Source organism: Grammomys surdaster, unplaced genomic scaffold, assembly GCF_004785775.1.
Source record: "Grammomys surdaster isolate TR1022 unplaced genomic scaffold, NIH_TR_1.0 368, whole genome shotgun sequence".
Taxonomy (NCBI): Eukaryota; Metazoa; Chordata; class Mammalia; order Rodentia; family Muridae; genus Grammomys; species Grammomys surdaster.
Genome location: NW_021604787.1, coordinates 592868 through 603401, shown reverse-complemented (window position 1 = coordinate 603401; position 10534 = coordinate 592868). Strand labels below are relative to the sequence as shown.

Genomic DNA, 10534 nt, shown 5'->3' with positions numbered 1-10534 from the left:
TCTGTGGCTCACAGACACAAGTCCTGGCTCTGTCACTGTGTCAGACCAGTGTTCACCCCCCCAACCCCCAAATTTACTCACTCTTAGGGCTGCCAAAACAACAACAACAACAAAACTGAAGCAAAACAAAAAAAAACTGTAAATAAAAATATCGGGGTCTATGCCAAAGCACTTTATAGTAGTTGTCACTGTGTGATTGTAGTACTGTTCTAGAAATACAGTTGCAGGATAGAGCAAGCATTCTACCTCCCTGTTCCTGCACCTTCCTCCGGGCAGATGCTCATATGTGGCCTGTGTCTGGTTGATCCTCTGTAATGCACTTTAGAAACTCTGAGAGCAGGTGGTACACTTCAGAACCGCCGGGGAGAGAGAGATGCCTCAGTACCTCATTCCCTTCTCCTTTCTCCGTGGCTGCAGCATCTCCTTATCTGTCCAAACCGGTTTTGCCCAGGTACTCGTGACCATATTCAGGCAATTGTACTTCAAATTCCTGCAGCCGCTATGGGGTGCGGGTGACCTGGCTGGGATTTGCCCAGCACACCTGCACCTGTCATCTCCCCAGTGATCTGGATACTCTTGAGGAGGGTCGGTCCTGTCTCTCTTATAGAGAGCTCCCCCTGAATCCCTATAACTATAGAACGCAGGGTCTGCAAAAGGGGCCTCTAAGAAGCTTGCCACCAAGCCGAGAGTCTCTGGGCGAGTCTGGCAAGCCAAGAGCCAACTGGGCCCTACGCCCCTGTCCAAGTATTTTCCTCTCAGGTCCTGCCACTTCCTATGAAACACGGACCACGTTGGCCTTAGGCGAGCGCATCTCTGAGATGCAAAGGAGTGCATCCAGGAGCCCTCCTGGCCACCCCAACTCGTGTGGCAGCTGCGGGACCCGTAGCGTGTGGACTTTGGGAACCTCCAGGGGGCGACTAGCCCTGAGAAGGCACCTCCGGCCGCGCGCCGCGCCCGTCCAGCTTGTGACTTCACCGGGCGCTCGGAGCCAACGCGGCACGGAAAACCGGGTCCCCGCCCACCGCCCCGGCCGCAGGTGCCAGGATCCCGAGGGGGCCGCGCCTGGACCCGCCGGGCTGGGGACCGACAGGCGCCCGGACTGCGCTCCCGCCTCTGCCTCCGCCTCCTCTTTGTAGCGAGTCCCCGGTCGGTCCTCCCCGCCCCCCGCGCGGCCCCACCGCCCGCCTTTCTTCCTGCCTCGCCTTCCTGCAGAGCCGCGGCTTCATCTATTATAGATGCTCGGCCGCGGCTGACATCAGCTAGCGGCCTCCCGAGCGCGCGGTCCCCAGCCCGGCCCAGCCGCCCGCCGCTGCCCGCGCCCAGCCCCGCCGCCCGCTTTCTGTATGACTGTCACAAAGGTAAGCAGCGCAGATCGTCGCCACCCTGGGGACCCGCGGATGCTACAGCCCCTCAGGCAGGGACTGAGGGACGCAGGAAGGGGTCGCGCGCGCTCTAGTTCCCAGGAGTCGCTTGGCCCCCGGGGGACTACGGGATGCCGGGAGGGGATGTTCCTTCGCAGCTATCCTGGACGTTGTGGACCACATCTCCGTGCGCCCCGGAACTGCATTTTTAACCCTTGTGGAAGGTGCTGCAATTTTAACCCCTGGAGAGCTGCTTCGGGCTGGCTGGCGCACTGGGTGTCTTGTCCCTCAGTGTCACGCGCCGTAAGGACTGAGTTTCCCCATGCTGATGATGCAGCGATGGGCTGGCCATCCTAGTCAGACACACAAGTGAGCTGAACCCCACCTGCCTGTCTCTGCCATTTACCCTAGAAGACTGGACCCCACTCCAAAGCTACCCTGTAGAGGCGCTGCCGGATTTCTGAGTGGCTGCCAGAGACAGGGAAGGTTCTGCATCGGGGTGGGATGGGCAGGGAGTGTGACAGAGAAAAGAAGGTAGGCATCCTGGCAGACCCCAGGTTGGAAGAGGTTCTTGGACTTATCACGGGAGCCTGGGTTTGTTGAAGAACTTTTGGGGGATGTTTTCCCTGTCATAGGAAGGATGGGGTTAAGAGGAAAGCCCGTTGGGACAGTCGGATGAGCCCAGGGCCAAGGCAGAGTTTCTTTTTCTGCACTGGGAGAGTGATTAGATGGGCCTTGGTAGTGGTGAGAAAAACAAGTGAAGAGTGTGAACTGTACTCTGCCCAGGTTCTGTTGGAGTGTGGACCTCACACCCTGGCATTGGCCTTGGCCTTGGCTGTCTATACACCTCAGGCCAGACTTCATCTTTCCCAGATGCTCAGCTGGCTCTCAGAACTGGGGCCGTGTAAGCCAAGAAGGATAGGCAGCCTGCTGTGGTCAAAGCCAGACAGGAAAGGCTGGGGTGTCCATTCTAGATCCTTCTAATAAGCTCCATGCCCCAGTGGCACGCTTAATGCCCCAGTGGCACGCTTCATGCCCCAGTGGCATGCTCACTCCGGCTTGGACTTCACTTCAGACCTTGTCATTCATTGCCTTCAGTTCTGGGACTTGGGAGCATGGTGAGAATGTGGAACTGAGGGCTGGAGGTGTTGGGCCTGGGCCTGGGGTACTTTGTCAAGCAGCAGGGTGCTTAGTGTTATTAAATGAACACAAATGCAGTTAGACAGAGGTATTGTTATGGAGGTTGTAAAAGCCAAGGCTGCAGGCAGGTGGGGACTGAGGAGTAATCCGTAGGCCCAGGGTAGGGTCTTGAGTGTAAAGGCTGGAGATGACCTTGCAAGGATTGACCCCCCCCCCAACCTCTTCTGTCTGTGCACACAAGCTCATACAACTTTTCTCCCTTGAATGTAAAACTCTATTTAAGTGAGGAAGAAGCTGAGATTCAGAGAGGCGACTCCCCTAAGGTCACATAGCAAATATAGGTATGGCAGGATTAGGATTTAGCCTCAAGTCTGTCTCAGCCTCCAGCTTGAGATAGTGGTCTGTACGACTGAGTGTGGGGCCTCTACAGCAGAGGGCTACTGTCTGGAGGCCTAGGTCTGTGAGATCGTGGAAGTGGGACCCACTGAGCCCACTGTCAGATCTTGCCCTTAGGTACACAAGGGATTATTTTCTAACACTCAACACCTCCCTGCCCAGCCCCCGACAAACCCTTCCGTGAGTCTCTTGTCTCCCACTCAAACCAATGTGGCTTCAGCTTAAGCCGATCAGAGGATTAAATGAAATCCTCACGTTAACCCTGTCTTTTCTCTCTACATCAGGCCTATGTGGCATAACCCATTCCTGTAAGGCACAGGGAGTCCCTACTGAACAAGACTCTTCCATTGCCCTGAGAGTTAGAAGACATGGCCTCTAGTCCTAGGTTGGCCACTTACTGGCTGTATGACCTTGGACCAGTCATTTCCCTCCCTCAGGCTTTGGGCAGGAATAGTTCTAATGAGCTATGTCTTCTGCTCTAACAGGGTATACTTGGGACTGTCATTTGGGGGTGGTCCCATTACTCACAGACTAAAAGGGAGACCCCGACAAAGAATGTGGGAGATGGGGTCACTGTAGGGGAGAGAGTGACTAGCGACCATCCCCTGGTCATCCTGCTCCAGAGGAAGAGTCATGGTGTCCCTCTGTGTCCCCTGACAGAATCCTCTGGGCCAGTGCTTGGTGGAGGTCACAGGCTCTGAGCTCTCAGAGGGACTTGGCAAAACAGAAAAGACAAAAGCAGGCAGGAATTTGCTAGAGTATCAGCTGAGCTGAGTCCCAGTTTCCCACTGACTGCCCTGTCTTTCATCATTTCCCAACTCATTCCTCACAGGGAGCCACAGATGCCTAGGGAGCTGTGGAGGGGAGGGACATCTGCCCTAAGTGCCAACAACCACACAGCCATGCTGTGACTCTCTAGCCCGGTGACATATTAGGACACCTTTCTTATCATATGCATGCATCTCTGTTGAATGCGTTTTACCAAGCTACCCTAATTCCTTTATGGAAGGGGGGGATACATAAAAACTGGGTGCAGCTTCCCAGCCTGGAAGTACCTGGTCAAGGCCATGCCTCAGCCTCTTCTACAAAGCTAGCCCTCTAGGAGAGCCCAGAGGCTACTTCCTGGTGACAGGCACTCCAGACTGCTTTCATGCTCAGTTCTCATGCTTGCCCTTAGTCTATCGAGATCCAGTCCCTGACCATCTTGTGCTGGTGTTGCTCCACTACCTCCAACACCTGAACCGCCGGCAGGCACAGCACTGCGCAAAAGGACTCACAACTGTGTGCAAAGTACAAGCTCACGGTCTGGAAGAAAAGTCCGGATTGTATGGAGGCAGTTTGCTGATCTCTTGATTGAAATATGACTAGGGGTGGGGCTTGTGGGTCTAGGAAGAGGTCCCTTACACTGGCTGGGTTTGTCTGGTCTCCTTTATGCTGTGTTGAGTTAAAGCAGTGGTTCTCAACCTGTGGGCCGTGACCCCTTTGGAGTCTCAAATCTGATATTTAATTATGATTCCTAACGACAGCAAAATTCCAGTTATGAAGTAGCAACAGAAATGATTTTATGGCTGAGGATCACCACAACACGAGGAACTGTATTAAAGGAGTGCAGCTTTAGGAAGGTTGAGAAGCGCTGGGTGAGTTCGTGGGCTTTTCAGGCTCTGAGGCTGACTTGGAGATCACAATATACCTCAAGTGGCAGGAACCGGCTGAACATGAGGAGGACCTAGGGGTGAGTGTGTGAGTAGAGACGGCTGGCTATGGCAGCCACCTCCTATCTGAACAGTGACTCCAGGAAAGGGAGTGACGTTGTCACCATGTCTCTGTTGGTCAGCCTTCTGCCTCCTGCCTTAATCACAGCGTCAGTCTGCTTACAGGAGCACCTGGCACCCAGTGAAAGGGAAGGTGCTGTGGACAGCATGGCCTTGCCCAGGAAACGGTGTTTGGCAAAGATCAGACGCCTTCTGGGCATCGGGGGAGCCACCAGCAGAGAGCAGAATGTTAGCGATGTCAATCATCCTACACCTTTCCTTGAAAAATCCTGGGAACACGGGTCATGACCTGCTCCAGCCATTTGTCAGTGTGGAGCTGGAGAGCAGTCTCCTTCCTGGTGGAGTTACTCTTCAAAGGTACCTCAGGCAGCCTGGATGGTAGTGTCCAGCTGGATTCTAGTAACCCTCCATTCTCAGCTTTCCCTGTCTATGCTGCTGGGATCTGGATTCCCCTCTGCTGGAACATCTCCTCATCCAGTGAGTGAGTGAGTGTGTGTGTGTGTGTGTGTGCGCGTGGGCTTGCGCCTATGCCTATTCATGTGCACAAAGGCCAAAATAATGATGAAGTCTCACTGTCAGGATGGTGAAGGAGTTTAAACCCAGGCTAGCCTGGATCCCAACAGCTCATCCTTAGCTCCTCTCTTTCCTCTACCTCTGACTGGACAGGGAGTCACAAGCCTGGTCCTGTGGCCCTGAACTGCCAGAGGAAGCTCAGCTCACCAACCCCTCGTGCCTCCTCTTACCTCTCGTCCTGCTTCCTGGTACTCTGGTGCAGGAAGGGATGTATCTCAACCATTCAGCATTCATTCACTCAGCCCTCATCCTGGGAATACCTACCTAGATCAGCCCATGGCTAGTTACCAGGGACATAGACTATACAAGACACGGTCCATGCCCTCCAGGACCTCAGAAGAACAGGAATGGAAGAGATGAGACAGAGTTCCAAGTTAGACCTCAAGGCTGTGCAAGTGGCAGTCAGGAGCAGTCAGTCCTGCATGCTGTAAGCACTCAATAGAAACAGACTCCTTCCTTCCTTCTGTCTTCCTTCCCATCTCTGCTACAGGGTAGTAAAGCTCATTTTCTAGAAAAGTCATTAGTCCTTTGTTACTGCTAGGCCCAGAGGCCCTGTGTTTTCTAATGGGAGACCCTCACCCCTTGGCACCCGTGATCACTCTTAGAATCATCTGGGAAGGACTGTGAAGTAGGGCAGAGCTTGCCAGTTAGGAGCGCAGCTGCTGGCAGGACCCCTGGCCTGGCAGCCTCGGGCCTGGAGACTCAGGGATGGAGTGAGTTTTTCCACAACTTTTGGACAGACCCGGCAGACTGGAGCAGACACACAGCCCCAGCCAGCACCGCTGGAGCCACAACTGCCAGCAGAGTCTCGGCTCCTGGCACAAGGGCAGCCAGTGACTGATTTGCATCTGCGTGGCCCACAGAGCTGTTAAGCTGTCCAGAAGATGAGGCAATGTGTGGACTCCCTGTGTGCCCAGCCCTGCTCCTTCCCCCTTCTGTAGAGTAGCTACACTGCCCTGAGCTTACTAGGTGGCCTCTGGGGACCCAGGCCCCAGCTCCAGAGCAGCCTGCAGCCAGGGCAGCTGGGAGGAGCTGGCACAGGGCAGGCAAGCTTTGCCAGGGCAGGGCAGATGCAAAGCCAGTGGCTGCCACATGAGAAGGAGCCGTTTAGAATGAGCCTCCCTTTGTGGGTCTGGAGTGGCACCAGCTGCTTGGGAGCATGAAAGAGAGGGGGAGGGGGAGCTGCCACTGGTACTTCCTTCTTTTCCTCACCCATGCAGGGGCCCCTGGAGGGACTCTATAATCAGTTTCTGGCCTGGTCCTTCCTTCTAATTAATTAAGGAAGCACTGGGGGCTGTGGGGGTGGGGGTGGGGTGGGAGGTTGCTGAGGACTCAAGGATGAGCCACAGCCCTGAATCCTTGATTGCACTCCGTAGAGCCCTCTTGGTTTAAGGATGAATAAACCGAGCCCTGTGGGTGGAGAGGTCACCACACCCTAGTCACAGAGCTGATGTGGGTCAGAGGTGAATGCAAGCCTGATTCTGATTTGGAGGCTCAGCCTTTCCAACCTCCTCTCCCTAGTCACCATCCTTCCCCATTAGCTGTCATCACGGTGGGAGTGAGTGTGTACCTTGCAGAACTGGGAGGTGAGTGTATCGTCTATTCTAAGGACAGACGACATCTTGTCCAGCACATGGTGTCTGGCAGGAGGCTACTTGGACAATGTTGCCAGGCTGATCACAACAGCGAGTGACACCTGCAGACTCACCTTCATTTCCCTGACACTGAGAATGGAAGACTCTACTCCAAACCCATCCGAAAGCAGGCTTGTCTTCTAGTTCCTGGTGAGGGAGGGCGCCCATGACGTGAGAAAGCAGGTTTTGAGGTCAGATAGATAGCCTGCACTCCGTTACTTGCTCTGTATTCTTGGGCAAGCTGCCCAACCTCTCTGAATATGCTTCCCCATCTGGTAGCTGGGATTGATAACAGGACCCTTTATAGGGATTACTGCTAATTCTGGAGGAGCCTGTCGGTGTGAAGTGCTTACCACACTTACCTGGCAGTGAGTTTTAATACAACAAGAAAGAAGGAAATTAACTAGTATCCTAAGTGCTGTGAAATCAGCAGCTTCGGGGCCTGGGCTATCCTCCATTCTGCCTTGTTAGTAGGGGTTAACCCCTACAGAGTGTCAGGAAGTGACTTGAGGTGTGTTAAGGATGGAGAGGAGATAGCAGATGTCACAGGGGTCACCTAGGAGTGGGCGAGAGGCACAGAGAGAGGTCAGGGATGGGCAAATGTCTGGAATTGAACTCCAAGGCCCATGGGGACTTTGCCTGCACACCACAAAGAGGAGTGTGGAATATGGATATCTTCTCATTTAATGCCCAGAATGCCTTGCTGCAGGATGCTCTGAAGAATCCAGAACTCAAAAGCCAAGTGACCTGCAGAAGTTAGTGCAGTCGGGCAGAGTGGAGGCTGACCCAGAAGTTAGTGCTGTAGGGCAGAGTAGAGGCTGACCCAGATGTGGGTCCTAACCATGGCTTCCTTCCCTCCCCTGGTTCGAAAGTTGGCAATGGGAGAATGACCCCAACGGGCTAAGGGAAGTAGACATGGCATTGTCAGTTACCCTGGCCCCAGAACTTTCCTGGACTTCAAGGAGGGCAGTGGTCACTCTGGCCCCAGGCTGCAGAGTGAGGTCATTTCTTTCCAGATGAGCTCTGGAAAAAAGGCAAGTTGGCTCTGGCAGAGAGATCCCTGCCTTCCATCTCCAGCAAGCTCAGTCATGGCAGTTTGTGTTCTTGGAGCTTTGCTTACTGTCTAGATTGGGCCTTGGACTTTAGAGAGGTTCTATGGGAAACTATATGCAGGTGTTCGAAGGCTACTGCCCGAAGTTGGGCATCTGCACAGCCTGAGCATGGAGAGGATAGGAGCTAAACCACCACGGCACACATGCCCCAGGCTTGAGCTACACAGGGCACACATGCTTCAGGCTTAAATGCACTGGGGCCCGTGAGGACAAGGGCCTCACACCCTAGGTGCTGTGGCCACACAGAGACAAAGGGAAAACCACATCCCCACTGAGGAGAGATCCTGGGATCCCATGCTCAGGGTTAACTCCAGGAAAGCCTAGTTCCTAGGGTCAAGCTCCCCGAAACTATGGGCTCCACAGCAACATTTGAGGGTTAGGAATGGTGCTGGTCCTGTTTGTCCCTTCTGTTTGCTCTTAAGTGCTACTGAGTTAGGAAGCAGCTCGCAGCTTGTCACTGGTGTAGATTACTATTTTCAAGGGCATCAAGAGAGGAAGCTAATAGTTCCAAATGCTTAGGATATGTCGTGTGTGTGTGTGTGTGTGTGTGTTCGCATGTGCGTGTGTGTGTGTGTGTGTGTGACAGACAGAGACAGAGACATACAGAGAAGAGAGAGAAAAAGACAAAGAAACAGAAAGAAAGAGAGACAGACAGAGAAGAGAAAGGAAAAAAGATAGAAACAGAGAGACAGAGGGAGAGAGAGGGAAGAGAGAGAGGGGAGAGAGAGAGGGGGGAGAGAGAGAGGGGGGAGAGAGAATATGAATACAGAACTGGCCTGGAACCCACTGATTCAGAGACTTGTCTGACCAGCAAGGCCCAGTGCCCCTCCCAGTCTGCCTTCCAAACTCTGGGACTGTAGTAGCCACCATGCCAAGCTTCAGCCCAAGTCTTTATACTTCCAAGGCGAGCAAGCATCTTACAGACTGAATTATCAACCCCACACACACTATAAGGATTTTAAGAGGGCCCGAGAGTGTGGTTCACTGATAGAGCACTTGCCCAGCAATGACAGGGCCTAGGTTCTCTCCCTAGCACTGCAGAAAGTTAGTTTATATTATTAGTGTGTCAATCTTTATGGAAACCTACCAGGCCCGTGACTATGGGAAATCCCACAGTCTCAGAAACTGAGGCGAGTGAAGGAAGAAAGATAGCTAAGGGCGCACAGCAAGCCCTCGGCTCAGGCTGACTCCAGGGCCTTTGGTCTAACTACTGTCAGGGAAGACAACAAGCCCAGAGCATGGCCAGGGTGAGAGAGCTCAAGACAGAAGACTCAGCCTTGTCTTTGCTCTGTTCTTTGCCTGTGCACTGTTGGGCTGGGCCCTGGGCATCTCCGCGTACCTGTTCTCTTACAGGATCCTCTCTCGCTATAAACATGTAAATCATGTGGACATTGGGTGCTTCGTAGATGCCATAGGAAGAGATGATCTACTATGTTGTCTTCTTCGTGTCTGCTTCCCCCATGCCAGTATCTCCCTTTTCTGCAGAGCTATGCAGTCTCATTCAATAGCTAGCTCATGTTCCCCTACTGCAGTCCCGATCAGAATTGATTTGTAATCTGTGGGCGGAAAGGAAGCTCTTCCAAACAGCCCCTGTTCCTGCTCGGTATAGATGAGAAGTTACTGTTCTTTCTCCCTGTTTGGTCAATTTGTGCCGTTTCAATATGCTTGGGATGCACCATATGCCTGTAAAACAACTGTGGTTTTGGGTTCGTGGAGAGATGGCTCTATCAGTGAAGCATTTGAATAAGCATGAGGACCCGAGTTGGGACCTCCAAAACCCGAGTAAAAAGCCAGGTGTGGCTACATGTGCTACAATCCTAGGGCTGGACAGACAGAGACTCAAAGATCTGGAGCTTGCTGGCCAGCCAGTCTGGCCTAATTGGTGAACTTCAGGCTTGGTGAGAGACCATCTCAGAAAAGAAGGTGGAAGTCAACTGAGGAAGACACCTAACGTGCACACATGCGCGCACGCGCACACACACACACACACACACACACACACTGGTTTTAAATTTTAACCAGATTAAAGCACTGAAAGTGTGATGTAGCGTCTTACTTTCAGGCAGCTGAGCACCTCACAGAAGCGGGAGGACCCACGGGTCTCAGAGCCTGATCCTGCTGATAAGTGCAGGTCACCATCAGTAGATAAACAGGAAGGAACCTTGCTATGGCTATACCCTGATCCCCGGGGTACTGACCTGCTTTGTCTTTGGGTTCCCTAGAAGGAATACCCCTTGCTAGTTTAACAAGCTTACGCCTAGCACACCACTTAAATACTTTGAATTTTCTTTCTGAACTCTTGGCTTTGGGATGCAGAAGATGGCAGGGTTGCTGGGACATGGAGAGATATTGGCAAAGAAGGGGACAGAAGCATTCCTGGGGGCTCTGTTTGTGCTGTTCTGCCGACCACAGGAAAGGCCCCCTTTGCAAAAATCCCCGGTGAATGTCAAGCTTGTGGGGCAGGGGGTTTCTGCAGACCCGAGAGGTCATCTGATAACTTCGTTGTTTTCTGCCTGTCTTCTAAAGATCCAGTGTCGTTGTTTTCT

The 10534-nt window shown here is 53.1% G+C and overlaps 1 protein-coding gene across 1 annotated transcript in view; it reads left to right on the top strand.

Annotated features, from left to right (window-relative positions):
• Positions 1-1331: 1331 nt before the first annotated feature.
• The window catches only part of Coro2b (coronin 2B), a 111654-nt gene continuing 102451 nt past the window's right edge, over positions 1332-10534 (top strand). Inside the window, exon 1 of the mRNA XM_028780308.1 lies at positions 1332-1358. Within this exon, the coding sequence (XP_028636141.1) occupies positions 1344-1358 (15 nt within the window). The 5' untranslated portion in view covers positions 1332-1343. The remainder of the gene's footprint in view (positions 1359-10534) is intronic.